Consider the following 23,703-nt stretch of genomic DNA (forward strand, 5'->3'; position numbering starts at 1 on the left):
CAATTGTCTCAAGGCTTAAAAATCCTTCTTTAACCTCTCTCCTCCCCTTCATCTAAACTGATTGATGTGGATTTAACAAGTGACATCAATAAGGGATCATAGCTTTCACCTGGATTCACCTGGTCAGTCTAAGTCATGGAAAGAGTAGGTTTTCCTAATGTTTTCTAACACTTTTGTACATTTGTTTTTTCTACTGGTACCGGGGGACCTTCAGACGAGCAAACGACATGTACGTGTTCGTGAGAGTCGCACCTTTCCAAATCGTTCGTAGGGTAAATTGTTCAGACGCTACAGATGATTTTGTGAGAAGACCGATTTTCGGGATGTCTCATGGTCTGACAAACACCTCTCCAGCTCTGTCACCTTTCATCGCAGATGTGGAAGTGCGACATCGGCGGATGCGGTGGATTGAGACGCATCCAATGCAAAAAACAACAACAGATATCTCAAGCTTAAACTGCCACATTTTGATGGGGATTTTTTATTATGCTAATTAGATTTACACAAGGGGCGCGGACATCGACTCTAGAGGGTTAAAGGTCAACTGGATGATGGCTATAAGCTCATGTTGCCAATATCACTGACATGTGGCATTCACCTGCGGGATGCCATGAAGTTTGTACAGGAGCACCTGAATACAGTCCAAAGCATATGTGTCTAGTTCTAGGAATGACATTCAGTGGAGAACAACGCCATATTAGAACTACTGATGCATTCCCATGAAGTTGCAAATGAGACCGTTTATCAAATAAAATAAAATAACATTTTATTGGTCACACACACATGTTTAGCACATGTTTAGCAGTGTAGCGAAATGTTTGTGTTTCTAACTCCAACAGTGCAGTAATACTAACAATTCACAACAATACACACAATACACACAAACCTAAAAGTAAAATAATGGAATTAAGGAATATACTATATAATGAGCAATGTCGGAGTGGCATAGTCTAAAATACAGTAGAATAGAATCCAGTACACACATACGAATTGAGTAAAGCAAAAATATGTAAACATTATTAAAGTGACTAGTGCTCCATTATTAAAGTGGCCAGTGATTTCAAAGTCTATGTATATAGGGCAGCAGCCTCTAAAGTGCAGGGTTACGTAACCGGGTGGAAGCCACCTGGTGATGACTATATAACAGTCTGATGGCCTTGAGATAGAAGCTGTTTTTCAGTCTCTTGGTCCCAGCTTTGATGCACCTGTACTGACCTCTCCTTCTGGATGACAGTGGGGTGAACAGGCAGTGGCTTGGGTGGTTGTTGTCCTTGATGATCTTTTTGGCCTTCCTGTGACATCAGGTGCTGTAGATGTCCTGTAGGGCAGGTAGTTTGCCCCCGGTGATGCGTTGGGCAGACCGCACCACCCTCTGGAGAGCCCTGTGGCTGATAGAGCATTTCTAATGACTGGAAACAATAGAGCTGTTGAAGAACAGTCAAAGACAGAGAGGAGTCTTAACCGAAAGAATGATGCACACAGATGCGATGGCTAACCACTGTTTCCAACGCAGCTGGAGAGCTCCCCAGGAGGCCCAATGATACACACACTGCCTGATTGCTTCTGAAAGAGGGAAACCGACGTAGAATGCGTCTCCACGGGATTCGAAATCTGCAATCCGACAATAAAATTGTACGCCAACAGTGGGTTCCAGTGTCAAGTTATTGTCACGCTCGAGGACACATCTTCTTCGCTCCATCGATTCTTCTCTACCATGAAACTCTTTGGTCCGAAGCCTGCCAACATTAGTTTAATTTGATAGGAATTGACAATGCGGTTAGGTAAATGTTGGGAGGGAGGCGGGAGTGCTTGCAGAGTCTGGTGCAAGGGCAAATGGTACTGGTGGCTGCGGGTTGTCGACGCCAGACAGGCACCAGTTGGGCGTGCTATGATCGGCACGCAGATTTATCGGCCCTATTACGTTTTACTGTAGCACATCTCCAGACCCTCCAGAATTCCACAGCTAATTACAGCTCCTAAGTCATAACCTCCCTTATCTTGTCTCCTGCTAAGACTTTCACAATATCCTCCCTCACAATTATTACTTATTTCCTGAAGCCCCTTTGTCTTTCTTCACTTTCTCCATAAGTCTGTCTGTCTTTCTTATTCTATCTCCTCAATCCTGCAGCTTATGCCTTTTTATATACTCAACTGGACTGTATCCTGCCCTCACAAAAACACGTCTATGCTCTAAATCCTATCTCTGTCTCCGTCTTTGAAGAAACCATTATTAATAGATGTCGTTTGAAAGAGAATGCTTTTCTGGTCCGTCTGTAGACTGTAGAGATGAATGTGTCTGTCTCCCACCTCTCAGATCTCAACTCCCTGCTGCTCGGACACAGATTCTTCCATGAAATGGACTCCATCAGTGAACTGGATTTCTTCAGCCCCCTCCCAGAGCCCTCTGCCTCAGGTACACTACCAGCTGTTCTAATGGAATATATTTAGCCTTTCTATGACCAATGGCCTTTGCAATTCGATTTTCGTAGAGCCTTTCCCCTCAATTTTGCATAATACACCAGGTGCATCCATTAAAGTAATTTCCTTTGATTTCCTCAGCAGCTGCTCCACTATATGTATGTCTCTCTCCTTTCCATGCAACACAGGGAGTTTGTTTGTTGACTGACATGTGACTCATGTGTCTGTCTCCTCTCCTCAGAGGTGTCCCTGATGACCTGGTGGTTCACATCCTGTGGGGCCAGTGGCCCCCGAGGTCCCACCCAGGCCCAGTGTGACAGCGCATACCGCAACACCAATGTCAGTGTCACCGTGGGCAAGGAGGGCCCGTTCAAAGGAGTGCAGACCTGGAGGGTACCAGCCACCAACAGATACATGTGGGTGGAAATTTTGCTATGTTATTCTAATCTTGTAGAAATATGAAAGCCACAGAGAGAGAACAACTGTTTTTGCAGTCGGAACACTAGACTAAACCCTAGGGTAAAGATTCTTGAAACAAGCCCCCTGACCAATGATTGTATCTGCACATCAGTATTGACAGCTGGCAGGAAGCAGCCTGACCTGAGACATCAGTCAACTGAATGAATACAGGTTAAATACTACCATCACCTTCATGTCACGTATCCGCTAGACCTATAGAATATAGGCAAGTCTCTGGAGTGTCAAGATTGATTTCCACATCATCCAGGTTAGGAGATGGGGGGGTCTTACATGGGATCAGACTGTGTGTGTGTGTGTGTGTGTGTGTGTGTGTGTGTGTGTGTGTGTGTGTGTGTGTGTGTGTGTGTGTGTGTGTGTGTGTGTGTGTGTGTGTAAAAGACTGAGGCAGAGTGAGAAGCGTGACTCACCGGCTGGAGGCATAGATTAGTCTGTCTGTGCTCACTGCTCACTCTCTCTTCCTAATCTGGCCCCTGCCAAGCCAAGACTTTGAACTCATTTATTGTAGTTTCTGGTCTAGTCATGGGGCATTACAATGAGCTCCATAACACTAGATGTTAAAAGGGGTAAAGAAAGACAAGAAGTGGGTATCAGGGAGCTTCTCTGCTCCTCTTTGTTAGCATTGGTATGTTGTTGTCGGGGGGGGGGCTCAGCTGAGCTCTGATTACAGTAAAACTACAGAATATTTACCCTGATTTCATCAGATGATACAAGCTGATGAGACAAGTCAGTCAGACAAAGCCTTGGTATTGCCAGTGTTACAGTCTGATTTGAAGTGCTGCAAAACTTCTGATGCACTATAGAGACCAAACCAACATGGCTTTTTTGCCTCTTTCTGCAATGCTCACTTGTAATTAATTGAGTAGCCACTGTTATAAGGTCACCCAAGCACCAAACATGGCCTTCAGTGGTCTCATCACATGTTTACTGTGCCTTCCTCAGGATCTCAGCCTATGGAGCTGCAGGTGGCAAAGGAGCAAAGAACCACAACAAGCGTTCCCACGGGGTCTTCATCTCAGCCATCTTCCCTTTGGAGAAGGGAGACATCCTGTATATACTGGTGGGACATCAAGGGGAGGATGCCTGTCCAGGGGTGAGTGTTAGAGTGGAGAGTTAGGCCACCTCAGGTGACAGATTGGATGGATAACCTGCTGTTCAAAGTGTTTCGTTTTCTTTCAACGTTTGATTACTTCCTGGTACCTCGGGTGCCATCCAGACAGTATTTTCCTCCTGATGGTAGGAAAATATAATTTCAGACTAGCAGCCACTCTCTCTCTCTCTGATCTGACCACATCCATTTCTTCTCTGTAGAGAAATCCTCTGACACAGAAGATCTGCCTGGGGGAATCCTCAGTGATAGAAGATGAGTTCACTGGGGATGATTGGGCAGGTGGTGGAGGAGGCGGCGGAGGAGCCACCTATATCTACACCGTAAGAGTCCCTAAAAGGAGTCCCTAATCTCAACATAACTTGATTCAACTCTTTTCCACCTTTACCTCATCTACACAAAATGAAAGCCATGCTGGTGTCCATCGGAAGCAGATGTACTGTAGCTGCTAGATATGAACCGGTTTATAAGCTTCAAAAAAGTTCTGAAGGAATTCTAAAAGATCATTTATTATGGTCTTTTTCTACAGATGTATTTACAAGCAGTAGAGGTCAGAGGTTATGTTAACTGGTTTGTATCACAAGAGCCCTTTAACCTAGAAGTTGTATGTCTTTGTAACGCTCGACTGGCCCCTAAGTTGCATGATGGACTATGACAGAGGGTAGAGGGGTGCTCTAAAAGCTTTTACTGTGTTTGACTGTGACCCCTGCCAGATGGAGGGTGGAGTACTGGTGCCTCTACTCATAGCAGCTGGTGGTGGAGGTAAAGCCTACCTGGAGGACCCAGAGAGCAGCTTGGACCAGATCCCTCTGGAGCAGTATGAGAATGACACAATGGCCACCAGCTCCAGCGGCAAGACTGGGGCAGCAGGTTGGTAGGGTTGCCTTTACCTCACCCCCTCCATGTGGCCCTTCGCCCTGATTCTCTTCACAGAGCTAACGATCTGCTCCCTGAAAACATAAGGCTTTCATTCCTCTGACTGCTAAAGCTCCTACTTGAGTGTCTTCAGGAGACAGGACAAGAGTGTGTCAGAGAAAGGGCAGGAGTGCATGTGTTTGTATCAAGAAGCTGGTCCTGTGTCTGGACTGGTTATCCTTTGGGTCTGCTCATAATCTTGGTTACAGCCTTTTGACTTATGCAACTGTTGAAAAGGGAGAAACAGCATACTGTATATGGCAGTACCATGTCAGTGTTCTTGGAAAAGCTTCATGGAACATTCCCATTAAATCACCTTTGACCAGCAGGGTCTTATGGAGCAATTATCGACACATCTTATGCAAACATTTATGGAAGAAGTGTTTAGAGAGCGTGATGGCTAAATGAGGGGTGTGTGTGCGTGCCTGCGTGTGTGTGTGTGTTGCAGGGGGAGGTGGAGGTTGGAAGGACTCCTCCAGCCACTTGTGGGCAGGGAAGTCTCTCCTGGAGGGGGCCGAGGGGGGTTCCTCCTGCCCCCAAGCCTTATCCAAACTGTCCTGGGCCACCTTCGGGGGGTTTGGAGGGGGAGGGGGAGCCTGCACTGCTGGAGGAGGAGGAGGTGGATACAGAGGTAAGCTCACACACACACATAATAATAATACTAATATTTACTGCTTTCCTATGTGTTGTACTGTTATACTGTTATTGTAGGATGAATCTGACAAGATATTTATGCTGGAGAATTTCCATTGGTCCCAAGGAAAGGGGCAGGCTGACAACATTCAGATGCTTTTCTGTCTTTATCTAGTATGATTTACTAGCTGTGGATTGGTGACAAAACTCACAGGCCGTTCTGAATGTACTGATATGAGACAGTTTAAACCATACTGAGATCATGAAAGGCCCTGCTTCTTGTTCTGTCTCGGGAAGAAAGTTGTACTTCATTGATTGATAAGATTGGGTGTTCCATTTGGCTCCTCTGCAAACATAATTGAGAGGAGATGGGTCGTTCCATGAAAAGAGTGCCTTTGATATTTTAAGTAGATGTTGTGCACCAATATTGCATTTTAAGAGAATTCAATAAATCAGATTTTTTTTTTAGGTATAAAGACTTGTTTCACTCCTTACGGAAAAACCACATGATTTCACATGTGAGATGTCCATGTTTGGCCTGTGTGAAATCATGTAAAACTATGTGTTTTTGGAACACTTCACGTTTTTTTTTTTTCACATGAAGTTTCACTTGGATTTTCACGTGATCACATAACCTTTATATTTTTTTTAACCCAGCGTGATCTGGGTTCCACATGTTTATTCAATGAAACTCTCAAAAAACAATAAAAAATAAACAAACACGTGAAGCTATGGAGTGCTCACACGCAACTACACATAAACAAGATCCCACAAAACACAGTGGGGAAATGGCTGCCTAAATATGATCCCCAATCAGAGACAACGCTAAACAGCTGCCTCTGATTGGGGACCATACCAGGCCAACAAAGAAATACACACTAGATTACCCACCCTAGTCACACCACGACCTAACCAAAATAGAGAATAAAAAGGCTCTCTATGGTCAGGGCGTGACAGTACCCCCCCTCCCAAAGGTGCGGACTCCGGCCGCAAAACCTGACTCAATAGGGGAGGGTCCGGGTGGGCATCTATTTTCGGTGGCAACTCTGGTGCGGGACTTTGCCCCCGCCCAGACCACGGGTCCAGCCATGGAGCCGGGTAGAACGCCGTGCCCGGACTGGGCCTCGACGCCGAGGAAGGCTCCAGCCATGGAGCTAAGTTGGCCACCGTGCCTAGACTGGACATCGGCACAGAGGAAGGCTCCTGCCATGGAGCGGGACTGGACGCCGTGCCTGGACTGAGCACCGGCGCAGAGGGAGGTTCCTGCCATGGAGAGGGACTGGGCTCCGTGCCTGGACTGGGCACCGGCGCAGAGGAGGGCTCCGGCCTTGGAGCTGGACTGGACACCATGCCTGGACTGGGCACCGGCGCAAAGGAGGGCTCCGGCTTGTGGACCGTCGTAGGAGGTTCCGGACTGTGGACCGTCGTAGGAGGTTCCGGACTGTGGACCGTCGTAGGAGGTTCCGGACTGTGGACCGTCGTAGGAGGTTCTGGACTGTGGACCGTCGTAGGAGGTTCCGGACTGTGGACCATCGTAGGAGGTTCTGGACTGTGGACCGTCGCCAGAGGTTCCGGACTGGGGACCGTCGCCGGAAGCTCTGGACTGGGGACCATCGCCGCAAGCCCTGGATTGGGGACCGTTGCCGGAAGCCCTGGACTGGGGACCGTCGCCGGAAGCCTGGTCCGTGGAGCCGGCACAGGTGGCACCGGACTGGTGACACGCACTTTAGGGCGAGTGCGAGGAGCAGGCACAGGACGTACCGGACTGGGAAGGCACACTGGAGGCATAGTGCGTGGGGCCGGTACAGGTGGCACCGGACTGGTGACATGCACTTCAGGGCGAGTGCGAGGAGCTGGCACAGGACGTACTGGGCTGTGGAGGCGCACTGGAGACCTGGTGCGTATTGCCGGCACAGGTTGTACCGGAACGATGACACACCTCGCACGGCGAGTGCAAGGAGCTGGCACAGGACATACTGGGCTGTGAAGGCGTACTGGAGACTTGGTGCGTAGAGCCGGCACAAATTGTACCAGAACGATGACACACTTCGCACGGCGAGTGCGGGAAGCTGGCACAGGACGCACCGGACTGGGGACACACACTTCAGGGCGAGTGTGAGGAGGGGACACAGGATGTATCGGACTGGGGAGGCGCACTGGAGGCCTGATGCGTGGGACCAGCACAAGTTGCACCGGACTGGTGACACGCTCCTCCAAACGCCTGCGTTGCCGCATACTCCTAGCCAACTCCATTCTCCAGTATCCCTCCTCGATGTGTTCCATCGACTCCCAGGCGGGCTCTGGTACTCTCCTTGGGTCAACCGACCACCTCTCTATCTCCTCCCAGGTTGTCACTGGCTCACTCCCTGGCTCTGCCAACCACCCTGTGTGCCCACCCCCCAAAATACATTTTGGCTGTCTTTTGGGTTTTCTATGTGGCCGCGAACCCCGGCGTCGTCGCTGTTCTCCCTTCTCTCCTTGCGTCTGCCGCCAAGGAAGGCTTTTGTCTCCTGCCAAGATTTCCTCCCAAGTCCAGGATGTCTTCTCCTCCTTGGTCTCCTCCCAAGCCCAGGATACCCTTTCCTCCTGGACACGCTGCTTGGTCCTGTTGTGGTGGGATCTTCTGTCACGAACGTCGTTGGAAGCGTACTCGGACCAAAGCGCAGCTTGATCTGGGTTCCACATGTCTATTAAATTAAACTCTCAAAAAACAATAAAAAATAAACGACCACGTGAAGCTATGGAGTGCTCACAGGCACATAATAAACAAGATCCCACAAAACACAGTGGGGAAATGGCTGCCAAAATATGATCCCTAATCAGAAACAACGCTAAACAGCTGCCTCTGATTGGGAACCATGCCAGGCCAACAAAGAAATACACACACTAGATTACCCACCCTAGTCACACCCCGACCTAACCAAAATAGAAAATAAAAAGGCTCTCTATGGTCAGGGCGTGACATAGGATACACACACAAACTGTACAGTGGCAAAAAACGTATGTGAACCCTTTGGAAATACCTGGATTTCTGCATAAATTGGTCATAAAATTTGATCTGATCTTCATCTAGGTCACAACAATAGACAAACACAGTCTGCTTTAACTAATAACACACAAACAATTATATGTTCTTATGTCTTTATTGAACACACCGTGTAAACATTCACAGTGCAGGGTGGAAAAAGTATGTGACACCCTTGGATTTAATAACTGGTTGACCATCCTTTGGAAGCAATAACCTCAACCAAACTTTTTCTGTAGTTGCTGATCAGACCTGCTCAACGGTCAGGAGAAATTTTGGACCATTCCTCTTTACAAAACTGTTTCAGTTCAGCAATATTCTTAGGATATCTGGTGTGAACTGCTTTCTTGAGGTCATGCCACAGCATCTAAATCGGGTTGAGGTCAGGTCTCTGACTGGGCCACTCCAGAAGATGTATTTTCTTCTGTTGAAGCCACTCGTTGTTGATTTACTTCTGTGTTTTGGGTCGTTGTCCTGTTGCATCACCCAACTTCTGTTGAGCTTCAATTGGCGGACAGATAGCCTAACATTCTCCTGCAAAATGTTTTGATAAACTTGGGAATTCATTTTTCCATCGATGATTGCAAGCTGCCCGGGCCCTGAGGCAGCAAAGCAGCCCCAAACCATGATGCTCCCTCCACCATACTTTACAGTTGGGATGAGGTTTTGATGTGGTGTGCCTTTTTTTCTCCTCCAAACAACTCAACTGTAGTTTCATCTGTCCACAGAATATTTTGCCAGTAGCGCTGTGGAACATCCAGGTGCACTTTTGCAAACTTAAGACGTGCATCAATGTTTTTTTTGGACAGCAGTGGCTTCTTCCGTGGTGTCCTCCCATGAACATCATTCTTGTTTAGTGTTTTATGTATCGTAGACTCGTCAACAGAGATGTTGGCATGTTTCAGAGATTTCTGTAAGTCTTTAGCTGACACTAGGATTCTTCTTAACCTCATTGAGCATTCCGCACTGTGCTCTTGCAATCATCTTTGCAGGATGGCCACTCCTATGGAGAGTAGTAACAGTGCTGAACCTACTCGATTTATAGACAATTTGTCTTACCATAGACTGATGAACATCAAGGCTTTTAGAGATACTTTTGTAGCCCCTTCCAGCTTTATACAAGTCAACAATTCTTATGTCTTCTGCGATATCTTTGTTTGAGGCATGGTTCACATCAGACAATGCTTCTTGTGAATAGCAAACTCAAATTTTGTGAGTGTTTTTTATAGGGCAAGGCAGCTCTAACCAACATCTCTACTCTCATTGATTGGAATCCAGGTTAGCTGACTCCTGAGTCCAATTAGCTTTTGGAGAAATGATTAGCCTAGGGGTTCACATACTTTTCCCAACCTACACTATGAATGTTTAAATTATGTATTCAATATAGACAAGAAAAATACAATAATTTGTCTGTTATTAGTTTAAGCACACTATGGTTGTCTATTGTTGTGACTTAGATGAAGATCAGATCAAATTTGATGACCAATTTATGCAGAAATCCAGGTAATTCCAAAGGGTTCACTTTCTTTTTCTTGCCACTGTATATCTTTTAACATAGTGTTTTCAACTTACATACTTGACACACTTTGACATACATGATTACATTGTGTATGTTTATTTAAACAGAATAATATGACCCACCAACATTAGACAACTATACAGAAAACCCCTGTTCAGAAATTACAGCACTTTTTGTACATAGTCCCCCCGATTTTAGGGGACCAAAAGTATTTGTACAAATTCACTTATATGTGTATTAGAGTTGTAAAAAGTTAAGAATTTGGTCCCATATTCATAGCACGCAATGACTACATCAAGCTTGTGACTCTACACATTTGCTGGATGCATTTACTTGTTTGTTTTGGTTGTGTTTCAGATTATGTTGTGCCCAATAGAAATTAATAGTAAATAATGTATTGTGTCATTTGGAGTCAATTTTATTGTGAATAAGTATAGAATATGTTTCTAAACACTTCTACATTAATGTCGATGCTACCATGATTGTGGATAATCCTGCATGAATTGTGAATAATGATGAGTGAGAAAGTTACAGATGCACAAATATCATACCCCCCTCCAAAAATGCTAACCTCCACTGTTATTGCAATGGTGAGAGGTTAGCATGTCTTGGGGGTATGATATTTGTGCGATTCATTCAGGATTATCCGTAATGCTAAAGGCAGAGATTTATTATAATTAATGAATGTGTAGAGGAATGCTGCAGACTTTATGATGCAGCAGAAAAATCAGCGTACCCCAAATCCAGAGGTTGTGAGTTCAAATCCCAGGTGGTGTCATATTGAAACGTCAGTACTAATTGATCATGTCAAATGTTATCATATTGTCATTGGTTAAAGATATTTTGCAGTATTTTAGCTGAACAGCATCCCACTTACTTTTAAAACCTCCATATCATTTCCTTCCCTACAACAAAAAAACACATGAACTTCGCATTTTCACATGTGAAATAGCTGTTTTCACATGTTGAGCTGAAATGTTCACATGTAAAAAAAAAAACTTGTTAGGTCAGTTGTTCATATGTGGAACCATATGTTCACATGTATCACATTTAGAGTTCACATGTTAAAACCACTTTTTCACATGTGAGGAGAATAACATGTTTTCACCTCACATGTAAATTGCAGAAAATCGAACTGTGGTGGAAAATGTTTTACATGTGAAAATTGAACTTCCACTTCCACGTGCAAAACATTCACATGAAAATGTAACTTGCACATGTGGAATTGCATTTTCACATTTGGAAAAACTTTAAATGTTTATTCCTGTTCCACGTTTATTTCACATGAGATCATGGGTTCACGTGCTCAAATTTCTAGTGTCATGGTATCACGTAGAAATTTTGCAGCCCTATGTTGTCACATTTATTTCACATGAGATCATGTTTTCACATGTGTAGTTTAATGTTATCACGTTGCTTTTACATGTTGTCACATGTTATCACATTAACTTCACATAAGACCACATGTGTTTTTTCTGTAAGGGATTTCTAGGAAGATTTTAACACACCTAACCCCAATATTTCAAAAAAAATTCAGCGTCATTGTAAAGCCCTGTTTATTTTGTTACTTTGACAAAGTCATTTCTTAAGATAATTATTTATTACATGTCACACTACATGATCAAATGTATATGGACACCTGCTTGTCAAACATCTCATTCCAAAATCATGGGCATTAATATGGAGTTGGTCCCCGCTTTGCTGCTATAACAGCCTCCACTCTTCTGGGAAGGCTTTCCACTAGATGTTGGAACATTGTTGCGGGGACTTGCTTCCATTCAGCCGAAAGAGCATAAGTGAGGTCGGGCACTGAATTTGGCCTGGCTCGCAGTCAGCGTTCCAATTCATCCCAAAGGTGTTCGATGGGGTTGAGGTCAGGGCTCTGTGCAGGCCAGGCAAGTTCTACCACATTGATCTCGACAAACCATTCTGTATGGACCTTGCTTTGTGCACGGGGGCATTGTCGTGCTAAAACAGGAAAGGGCCTTCCCCAAACCGTTGCCACAAAGTTGGAAGCACAAAATAGTCTAGAATGTCATTGTCTAGAATGTCATTGTATGCTGAAGTGTTAATATTTCCCTTCACTGGAACTAAGGGGTCTAGCCTGAACCATGAAAAACAGCCCCAGACCATTATTCCTCCTCCAGCAAACTTTACAGTTGGCACTATCCATTGGGGCAGGTAGCAATCTCCTGGCATCCTCCACAGATTAGTCCGTCGGACTGCCAGATGGTGAAGCGTTATTCATCACTCCAGAGAACGCGTTTCCACTGCTCCAGATTACAATGGTGGCGAGCTTTACACCACTCCAGCCTACACTTGGCATTGCGCATGGTGATCTTAGACTTGTGTGCGGCTGCTCGGCCATGGAAACCCATTTCATGAAGCTCCCAATGAACAGTTCTTGTGCTGACATTGCTTCCAGAGGCAGTTTGGAACTCGGTAGTGAGTGTTGCAACCGAGGACAGATGATTTTTACGTGTAAGGCGCTTCAGCACTTGGCAGTCCCGTTCTGTGAGCTTGTGTGGCCTACCACTTCGCAACTGAGCCATTGTTGCTCTTAGACGTTTCCACTTTACAAAAACAGCACTTTCAGTTGACCGGGGCAGCTCTAGCAGGGCAGAGATTTGACGAACTGACTTGTTGGAAAGGTGGCATCTTATGACAGTGTCACGTTGAAAGTCACTGAACTCTTCATTACCAGACATTCTACTGCCAATGTTTGTCTCTGGAGATTGCATGGCTGTGTGCTCGATTTTATACACCTGTCAGCAACGGGTGTGGCTGAAATAGCTGAGTCCACTAATACACTAAGGCTTGTCCACATACTTTTGGTGATGTAGTGTATGTCATTCTCATTGAAAACAAGTCTAAAAAGCGGTAGATCTGTTCTATATGCGCTATTTCTATGTTTTTGTGTCTTTTACTTTGATGTTTTGTACACCAGTTTCAAATAGCTGAAAATACAACATGTTTGATTATGGAAAATATATTTCACAGTTTAGATGGTAAAATGATTCTCTACACTATACTTGCTTGTTTTGTCACATAAACTGATTTTAGGCCAACTATTGGATTTTTGCATTCAATACCCCTGTCACAAGGGGCTTTATGGCTGATTTGATAATAAACCTGTTATGGTCAACCCTGTTACTTTATTTGGTACTTAATAGACATTTACTATCATAATTTTGAGAATTTTTGAGATCTTGAGATGGGACAACTTTTGAAGTTGAACATGTGTTCTTTATGATTTTTTTTTTTAAACCAAATGACACTTTTCAAAAGGCACCGAATTGGTTGAACGATCAAGATATGAACAGATTGATTGAGAGACATTTGATTTCTTTCAGCATTGTTAACATACCATACATACTCTCCCTCTGCCCAGACCTTTTTTGTTCAAAAGGAAGATTGCCACTTATAATGTCAGCAGATGTTGTGCAGGCAATAATAAGCCATTATTATTAGCTCAAACATGCACTTATCTTTAATATCGTGTTTAATCTAAATCAAGGTGGCGATGCCGCGCTGACTGATGACATCACAGCGGGCGGTCAGGATGGCATCTCCTTTGTTCATCCCATGGGGGAGATATTTCTCCCGCCGCTGGTAGGTAAGGCTTTCTCCTACTACATCAGTGTCACTGGGAGCCAGGAGAGCGCAAGGAAAGAGCCCTGGCCGTAACACAGAGGTTTGTGTGTCTCTATCACCTGACTCTGATTCAGTGGGAGAAGTAGGGAAGGGCGCCTCAATCCTCAGACACAGGTGACCTAATTGATAGCCTCACGGATCCTGTTGATCCTGGCGCCATGCTGTCTTCTCTTTAGCCGCTGAAAAACAGGCAGCCAATCAATTCTTTACGGCACGACAATGTCATTTGTGGCCAAAGCATGTGCCGCCAATGCTGCCCGGAATACAAAGCAGTCCTCTCTGTAGTGAAAGACATGACAAAAACGCAAACTAAAACAGATGAATTGATCCATGGTCATGCGGTATCGACTTTACAGTGAAAACATGATTAGGTTTAGTTGACCATAGCTAAGAATTTAACTCCAGTGTTTGACGATGTTATGAAGAAGAGATACAAAAAACTGAGATTGTAAAACGTCTTCTCTTTTTAGTCATACATATGGCTAAGTTGACCGGTGCTTGTGCTACAGCATTGTTCTTGTGATGATTTAATGTCCTCTGTCATCCTCTCCACTCAGCCATGGAGAGCCATGGAGAATGTGAGATCAAGGTGCAGCTCAACTGCAGTCACTGCCAGACCCAGAGCTGCAAACGAGACGAGGACACTCGACTCATCCTCTGCCTCTGTCACAACGAGGAGGTGCTGGCCAGTGACAATGTCACCTGCACAGGTAACTTCTGTACAGTCATGGAAATACCCTAATTTACTGGATGTGTTTTGGGATCATGAAAGCAAAATTTTAAAAATGAGTCCTTGAGAATTTCTGCCAATCTGTTTCTCATTAAATGGCACACTCATCAAATAAAATACATGGAGGAATGGAATGGAAGGTTGTTAACGACCTCACTAGTAGTCCCATTGTCTTTGATACATTCTTATAATCTTAGTGGTTCTCCATCTTCCCCTGCTAACCCTGACCTCTGACCCTCCCAGCAGCCCCTCAGGGCCTCACCCCAAAAGGCCAGCTGTCCCTGTCCCTCATCCTGGCCGTGGTGGCATCTATCGTGGTGACGGGCATCGTCCTGACCTGCGCCAGCCTCACCATCAGTAAGAGACTCTTCCAGTTCTGTGTCAACTCTGTGCCGTCCACCTTTCACCGCCTGTGAGCTGTGAGCTTCTCTCCATGCCAACGATACTGTATTTAACTTTCAGAATGAAAGCATCCTGAAAAGGCAGGACGCTTAGCATTTTAAACCAAGCTGTGGTTTGATGTGTTCTCTTTGAGGGAAATGTGACATTGGATGAGAGTGAATGGCAGAAGTCCACGATTCAACACAGCAGTTAAAAACCAGGAAGATATTTAATTGTAGAGAAAGGCAGAGCTTGAATATAAAATAACTCATAGACTTGACAGAAAGAGTACAAAAGGTGGCCTTTTAGGAATTTTGGCTTATCATTTTCCACAGTGACAATAATGGGTTTGTCTTGCAAGCCCTTGGGCATTATATTTTTTTCAGATTTCAAGCCTGATTGGAGACTAGACATATTTTAACTGTGATACACATCATTTTGGAGGGGCTTAAGGGATTACAGTGAGACTAACCACTGTTCACTCTTGCATTATTTCAGACCACAAAATCTAAGACTATGTTGGAGTGAAGGGGTTAGCTAAGTATTCAGTTGGTTGTGTGGCACATTGGGATTGATGGTCCTAATTGTGTGCAATAACATATACTGTATATCTATTCATGCTTCAAAGGGCGCATTGGACATATCTCCAGTAACAATTCTTACCCTCTACTGTATACTTGTTTTCTAATCACATTCAAGGTGAAACATTTTTTTAACCGCTTAATGCTAATGATTGCACAATTACCCTGCTAAAAGGAATGATTAGGGAATTAGGAAAATGACTGATATGAACCTTTAAATTGTACCTTTGATTATTCTGCTTTGAGGGTTGAAAGAGAGAATAATAATCAATTCTCCTAATATTAGTGTCTAACTTTGTCTTGCCAATAGGCAATGATCAATATCATATTGAATGCTGCTACTGTGTTATGTGTGTACTTAATGTGTGCTCATGCAAAAAAAAATGTTTAACCAATTGTCTTATTAGTTTTTTGGCTAGAAATGTAGGACAGTGAGGGATTATTTGATGTTTCTCTTTGCACTGCCCCATTTTTGAGGTCCGTGTGCTGCAGTAAGAGCGGAGGTAAATTCTGTCAGTGGAAGACTTATTTTCCAGCCAGTGCTGATTAAAGGAGTGTCTAACCATGGAGTGTCTTACCATGGCAGAATGTCAACTTAAGCTTTAAAAGCACTGTGGTGGTGACTCATCACTATGCATATGCCCTGTCAGGATCCAAGCATTACTGCTTTACTGCGAAATGATCTTCTCTAATCCCCTATACTTCTCTCATATAGTGTACATCTCTCAACTGTGGAGGAGTTAATACTTCCAATAACAATATAGTGTCTGGATATTAACGATTAACTATGTGATAACTTTTGTCCGTGAAGGCAACAAACCATCCCTCTATGTCAGTATGAGATACAGATGTTTAAAGTTTGACTTGTGCACTAACTGTAATACACTGTGCCATGACTGAAGTGGGACTGTACTTTTTTCCAATGCTAAATAAATAAAACCCGTCATTAACACAAAGTTTCACCGTGAAGTGAAAGTCCCTTTGGGTATGACCACAGAACGTTCCCATAAGCCTCAGAGGAAGTGATGTCAGAGCTATCAATTCAAAAAACATACTGTACAGTGTCAGTAAATAGTTTCCCTATATCCTAAACACACAACATGCATAACACACAACGTACAACACACAACACACACACACACTCAACCCAACACAAAATCCTTAGCCCTGGGCCAGATGGTTTATGCAGCCCCAAGGTGGCCCATGGAGAGGGCCCTTCCAGGTGGAGACAGACCTCAGACACTTAACAGTGTCTCTTCACCTGAGCTCTCCCCCATGTAGGTTGGTAGTCTGTCCACGGGCCCCCCACTCCTCCCCCGAGTGTCGCGTCTGTCTGCACCTGCAGCTCAACATCACAGCAGAGGGCACCTCTCACCTCCACGCATCGCCCCCCAGGGCCCCCACCCAGCCCTCCAGGCAGACTACCAACCTGCATCGAGACCGCAGGCCGCCTCCACGGAGGGTGAGTCCTCGGTCCTCAACTCACAGACTGTCAGCTAGTCACTGATTGGACCAGGGCCAGAGGTTAGAGGACAGACAGACATTAGGGTAGTGTGTCTGATGCAGCGCTAGTGGGATGTTGTGTCTCTGATAGTTACAGTATAGCAACAGTTTGAAGCCGAGGGCTGTATCGCAGTAACCAACCCTATCTTCCTGGTCTCTCTCCCCTACAGTATACTACCGTAAGAAGAACCAGCTGCATGCAGTCAGGCTGCATCTCCAGAGTCCAGAGTACAAGCTGAGTAAGATCCGGTCATCCACCATCATGACAGACTACAACCCAAACTACTGCTTTGCTGGCAAGGCTGCTTCACTGAGCGAGCTGAAGGAAGTACCACGCAAGAACATCACCCTCCTCAGGTAGTCCACACACACAGAGAGGGTGACTTAGCAGAGACCTATAAGCTATTAAGTGCATTACATTATCATTTATTTGTAGTAGTGTGCTATGTTCAAATCACTTCAGGTTTTGACTGGAATCTGGAATTAAGCTCTTTGTCATCTGTCTGGCTTGGTGTGTGTTTACAGGGCGTTGGGCCATGGAGCATTTGGGGAGGTGTATGAGGGCCAGGTTCTAGGGATGAATGGCGAGAACACAGCCATGCAAGTGGCCATAAAGGTCAGTTCCTCTTCCTCCGCCTCCATTACTCGTCCATGACTTGAAGCACATTAGCACATAGCAGTTGAAATGAAGTAATTGCTTTTGGCAGTGCATATGACTGAATGTCTAAAAAGCAGGAATGGAGAGAAGATGGTTAATAATGATAACCATTTGACCCCAAAATGTATTCCTCTATGGTAGTTTTCCTTTACATTTTCTTCATTATGTGTACTGCTGGTCTGTTGCATTGAGAACTGTCTGAATGTCGACAATAACAAGGTCCCCTTTTTGCCTCTGTGTTGTAAGCAACAATGACGTGCAGACCTGTAATCGAACAAAGGAGATTGAGCTGGTGACCTTTAAATAGACATCAACACTGATCTAAATGTCATTCTATTAGTCGCTCTGTTTCGCTGTGACACAACATGTCTGTATGTATTGCTTCTGCTTGGAAAAATGCATGATGCAAGTCAAACAATGTGTGATTACATGATCATTTAAGAGTAGGGTTAAAATCAGTGGAGGCTGCTGAGGGGAGGACGGCTCATAATAATGGCTGGAACGGAGCAAATGCAATGGCATCAAACACATGGAAACCATGGAAACCATGTGTTTGATGTATTTGATAACGTTCCACTTATTCCGCTCCAGCCACAATCCCGCCCTCTCCAATTAGGGGAAATGTAAAATAATTGCATCACACATACTATAGATGTTGACATTGACATTTAATGAATTAATTAATTCAGCTACATATATTAATGAATTCATTGATTTTCCTTGAAAATCTGGTGTGAAAATCAATCAATCAAATGTATTTATGAAGCCCTTTTTACATCAGCAGATGTCACAAAGTGCTTATAATTTACATAAACCTAGCCTAAAAGCCCAAACAGCAAGCAATGCATATGTAGAAGCACGGTGGCTAGGGAAAACTCCCTAGAAAGGCAGGAACCTAGGAAGAAACCTAGAGAGGATCCAGGCTCTGAGGGGTGGCCAGTCCTCTTCTGGCTGTGCCGGTGGAGATTATAAGTACAGTACAGTCGTAGTCAAAAGTTTTGAGAATGACACAAATATTAATTTCCACAAAGTTTGCTGCTTCAGTGTCTTTAGGTAGTTTTGTCAGATGTTACTATGGAATACTGAAGAATAATTACAAGCATTTCATAAGTGTCAAAGGCTTTTATTGACAATTACATGAAGTTGATGCAAAGAGTCAATATTTGCAGTGTTGACCCTTCTTTTTCAAGACCTCTACAATCCGCCCTGGCATGCTGTCAATTAACTTCTGGGCCACATCCTGACTGATGGCAGCCCATTCTTGCATAATCAATGCCTGGAGCTTGTCAGAATTTGTGGGGTTTTGTTTGTCCACCCGCCTCTTGAGGATTGACCACAAGTTCTCAATGGGATTAAGGTCTGGGGAGTTTCCTGGCCATGGACCCAAAATATCGATGTTTTGTTCCTCGAGCCACTTAGTTATCACTTTTGCCTTATGGCAAGGTGCTCCATCATGCTGGAAAAGGCATTGTTCGTCACCAAACAGTTCCTGGATGGTTGGGAGAAGTTGCTCTCGGAGGATGTGTTGGTACCATTCTTTATTGGCTGTGTTCTTAGGCAAAATTGTGAGTGACCCCACTCCCTTGGCTGAGAAGCAACCCCACACATGAATGGTCTCAGGATGCTTTACTGTTGGCATGACACTGGACTGATGGTAGAGCTCACCTTGTCTTCTCCGGACAAGCATCTTCTCCGGATGCCCCAAACAATCGGAAAGGGGATTCATCAGAGAAAATGACTTTACCCCAGTCCTCAGCAGTCCAATCCCTGTACCTTTTGCAGAATATCAGTCTGTCCCTGATGTTTTTCCTGGAGAGATGTGTCTTCTTTGCTGCCCTTCTTGACACCAGGCCATCCTCCAAAAGTCTTTGCCTCACTGTGTGTGCAGATGCACTCACACCTGCCTGCTGCCATTCCTGAGCAAGCTCTGTACTGGTGGTGCCCCGATCCCGCAGCTGAATCAACTTTAGGAGACGGTCCTGGCACTTGCTGGACTTTCTTGGGTGCCCTGAAGCCTTCTTCAGAACAATTGAACCGCTCTCCTTGAAGTTCTTGATGATCTGATAAATGGTTGATTTAGGTGCAATCTTACTGGCAGCAATATCCTTGCCTGTGAAGCCCTTTTTGTGCAAGCAATGATGACGACACGTGTTTCCTTGCAGGTAACCATGGTTGACAGAGGAAGAACAATGATTCCATGCACCACCCTCCTTTTGAAGCTTCCAGTCTGTTATTCGAACTCAATCAGCATGACAGAGTGATCTCCAGCCTTGTCCTCGTCAACACTAGAGAATCACTGACATGATGTCAGCTGGTCCTTTTGTGGAATGCAGTGGAAATGTTTTTTGGGGGATTCAGTTCATTTGCATGGCAAAGAGGGACTTTGCAATTAATTGCAATTCATCTGATCACTCTTCATAACATTCTAGAGTATATGCAAATTGCCATCATACAAACTGAGGCAGCAGACTTTGTGAAAATTCATATTTGTGTGATTCTCAAAACTTTTGGCCACGACTGTACATGTACAGTTGAAGTCGGATGTTTACATCAGAGTCATTAAAACTAGTTTTTCAACCACTCCACAAATTTCTTGTTAACAAACTATAGTTTTGGGAAGTCGGTTAGGACATCTACTTTGTGCATGACACAAGTCATTTTTCCAACAATTGTTTACAGACAGATTATTTCACTTATAATTCACTGTATCACAATTCCAGTGGGTCAGAAGTTAACATACACTAAGTTGACTGTGCCTTTAAACAGCTTGGAAAATTCCAGGGAATGATGTCATGGCTTTAGAAGCTTCTGATAGGCTAAATGACATCATTTGAGTCAATTGGAGGTGTACTTGTGGATGTTTTTCAAGGCCTACCTTCAAACTCTTCCCATGATGTCAAGCGTCTTTGCTTGACATCATGGGAAAATCAAAAGAAATCAGCCATGACCTCAGAAAAAAATTGTAGACCTCCACAAGTCTGGTTCATCCTCGGGAGCAATTTCCAAACGCCTGAAGGTACTTTATTACTGCCACTTTTAGTGAGTTTGGTACACATCCGGAGGACAGGGAGCCATTTATTATGTTCAACATAGGAGGGCTAAGTACAGGAAATGGCTCTTTCAGTAGTTTAGTTGGAATAGGGTCCATTAGGCAGCTGGAAGGTTTAGAGGCCATTACTATTGCCGTGGAATGTGTTGAGAAATACAGAAGTCTCTCCATTGATACAAGGTCCTGGCAGTTCTGTGCAGACTCAGGACAACTGCGTTTTGGAGAAATACACATTCAAAGAGGAGTCTGCAATTATCTTTCTAATGATCATGATCTTTTCGTCAAAGAAGTTCATGAATTCATCACTGCTGAAGTGAAGGCCATTATCACTTGGGGAATGCTGGTTTTTAGTTAGCTTTGCGTCAGTATTGTTTTTATTTTTCTCAATCAATTTTGAAAAGTAGGCTGATCGAGCAGCAGTGAGGTCTTTTTCGATATTGGCTTTCCAAGCTAGTCGGAAGACTTCCAATTTGGTGGACTTCCAATTTTCTGGAAGCTTGTTTCAGGGCTCAGGTATTTTGGGTATACCAGGGAGCAAGTTTCTTGTGACAAATGTTTTTTTTGTTTTCAGCGACGCGACTGGATCTAGGATATTACGCCAAGTTAAGTTTAGATCCTAGGTTAGGTGGTTAACTGATATTTGTACGCCGACGTCCTTGGGTAGGTGGAGGGAGTCTGAAAGGGCATCTAGGAATCTTTGCGTTATCAGAGAACCTATAGGGTGGCTCTTGTTAATGCTCGGTTGGGGTCTGAGCAAATAAAATGGTGGTCCGATAGTTCAAGATTATGAGGAAAAACATTTAGATTCACAATATCTATTCCACAGGACAAAACTAGATCCAGGGTATGATTGTGACATTGTGTAGGTCCCGAGACCTGTTGCACAAAACCCACTGAGTCGATGATGGCTCCGAAAGCCTTTTGGAGTGTGTCTGTGGACTATTTGCCATGACTGCGAGGTCCGATAGGAATTCAGGGAACTCGGTGAGGAACGCTGTATACGGCACAGGAGGCCTGTAAACAGTAGCTATAAAAAGTAATTGAGAAGGCTGCATAGATTTCATGACTAGACCCTCAAAAGACAGTCATTTTTTTCCCCCGTAAATTGAAATTTGCTGTCATAAATGTTAGCAATACCTCCGCCTTTGCGGGATGTGCAATGGATATGGTCATTAGAGTAACCAGAAGGAGAGGCTTCCTTTTACACAGTCAGTTAATCAGGCTTGAGCCATGTTTCAGTCAGGCCAATCACCTCAAGTTTATGATCAGTGATTAGTTAATTGACTATGACTGCCTTGGAAGTGAGGGATCTAACATTAAGTAGTCCTATTTTGAGATGATGTATTTTCACTCTCTCTTTCAATAATCACAGGAATGGAGGAAGTCTTTATTCCAGGGAGATTGCATAGGCAAACACTGCCATGTTTAGTTTTGCCAGACCTAGATTGAGGCACATACCCAGTCTCAATGGAGAAAATTGAGCTGACTACACTGACTGTGCTAGGGGGAGACTCCACTAAGCTATCTCATTGTGGAGATGGAGGTGTTAGAGCCATGGGAATGTTGATAGATAAGATGAGAGCACCTCTTCAGCTAGGATTGAATCCGTCACTCTTCAGCAGGCCAGGCTTGGTCCTGTTTGTAGGTGAGTCCCAGAAAGAGGGCCAGCTATCTAGAAATTCTATCTTTTGTGAGGGACAGAAATAAGTTTTCAACCAGAGACAATTACTCAATGCCAGTATATCTTTCTAGTTAAATTACATGCTGAAGCTATGTTGCGCTCGGTGACCTCTGACTGTTTCATCCTAACATAATTTGTGCTGCTGTGGATAACAATATCCCTATACCATCTACACTCACCCGTTTTAACCTCAGCCAGCACCATCTTCAGATTAGCCTTTATGTCGGTAGCCCTGCCCCGCAGTAAACAATGTATACTGAACAAAAATATAAACGCAACATGCAACATTTTCAACGATTTTACTGAGTAACATACAGTTCATAGAAGGAAATCAGTGAGTTAAAAAAATTCATTAGGCCCTCGTATATGGATGTCACATGACTGGGCAGGGGCACAGCCACGGGTGGGTCTGGGAGGGCATAGGCCCACCCACTTGGGAGGCAGGCCCACTCACCGGGGAGCCAGGCCGAGCCAATCAGAATTATTTATTTTTTTCTCCAGAAAAAGGGCTTTATTACAGACAGAAATACTCCTCAGCAGTCCCCCTCAGACAATCCCGCAGATGAAGAAGCTAGATGGAGGTCCTGGGCTGATGTAATTACACATGGTCTGCGGTTGTGAGGCCGGTTGGATGTACTGCCAAATTCTCAAAAATGACGTTGGAGGCAGCTTATGTTAGAGAAATGAACATTACATTCTCTGACAACAGCTCTGTTGGACATTCCTGCAGACAGCATGCCAATTGCACGCTCCCTCAAAACTTGAGACATCTGTGGCATTGTGTTGTGACCAAAAACTGCACATTTTAGAGTGGCCTTTTATTGTCCCCAGCACAAGGTGCACCTGTGTAAGGATTATGCTGTTTAATCAACTTCTTGATATGCCACACCTGTCAGGTGGGTTGATTATCTTGGCAAAGGAGAAATGCTCACTAACAGTGACGTAAACAAATTTGTGCCATGAGGTGTCTCTCTTTCTGCTCTGAATAGAACCTGATTGGCCTGACTGCCTATTGTTACCTCTCTGCTCCACAGACTCTTCCGGAGATCTGCTCTGAACAGGACGAGATGGATTTCCTGATGGAGGCCCTGATTATGAGGTGCATTGGGCTGGAACACACTGCCCCATCCACTTCCTCCTGCACCACACACAAAGGATGCATACTGTAACATAGCGTACCATGAGGCAGGCGGATGAGACCCAAACACTGTCATGCCGTCACTTAGCGCTCGGCAGGCTAGTCTGCTGCCATGTTTTGTGTAGTCCTCATTCGCTGCTTGTTTTGTTAACCAGCTCACCAGCTGTTGTTTATCATAGTGAGTCAGGCAATTCATCCCTATCGAGGAGACAGCAGCTGGTTGCCAGAAGAAC

General features: G+C 44.5%; 1 protein-coding gene across 2 annotated transcripts in view; it reads left to right on the top strand.

Annotated features, from left to right (window-relative positions):
• The window catches only part of LOC106610753 (leukocyte tyrosine kinase receptor-like), a 72,266-nt gene that overhangs the window by 43,294 nt on the left and 5,269 nt on the right, over positions 1–23,703 (top strand). Inside the window, exons 11-22 of one of the 2 annotated variants that reach the window (XM_014210289.2) lie at positions 2,315–2,413; positions 2,660–2,834; positions 3,838–3,988; positions 4,207–4,326; positions 4,717–4,873; positions 5,367–5,549; positions 13,613–13,711; positions 14,307–14,459; positions 14,723–14,836; positions 17,115–17,301; positions 17,470–17,560; positions 23,367–23,431. In XM_014210289.2, coding sequence (XP_014065764.2) covers positions 2,315–2,413; positions 2,660–2,834; positions 3,838–3,988; positions 4,207–4,326; positions 4,717–4,873; positions 5,367–5,549; positions 13,613–13,711; positions 14,307–14,459; positions 14,723–14,836; positions 17,115–17,301; positions 17,470–17,560; positions 23,367–23,431 — 1,594 coding nt within the window. The remainder of the gene's footprint in view (positions 1–2,314; positions 2,414–2,659; positions 2,835–3,837; positions 3,989–4,206; positions 4,327–4,716; positions 4,874–5,366; positions 5,550–13,612; positions 13,712–14,306; positions 14,460–14,722; positions 14,837–17,114; positions 17,302–17,469; positions 17,561–23,366; positions 23,432–23,703) is intronic. The other variant, XM_014210290.2, reaches the window with a different exon arrangement.

This window comes from Salmo salar, chromosome ssa09 (genome assembly GCF_905237065.1).
Source record: "Salmo salar chromosome ssa09, Ssal_v3.1, whole genome shotgun sequence".
Classification (NCBI taxonomy): domain Eukaryota; kingdom Metazoa; phylum Chordata; class Actinopteri; order Salmoniformes; family Salmonidae; genus Salmo; species Salmo salar.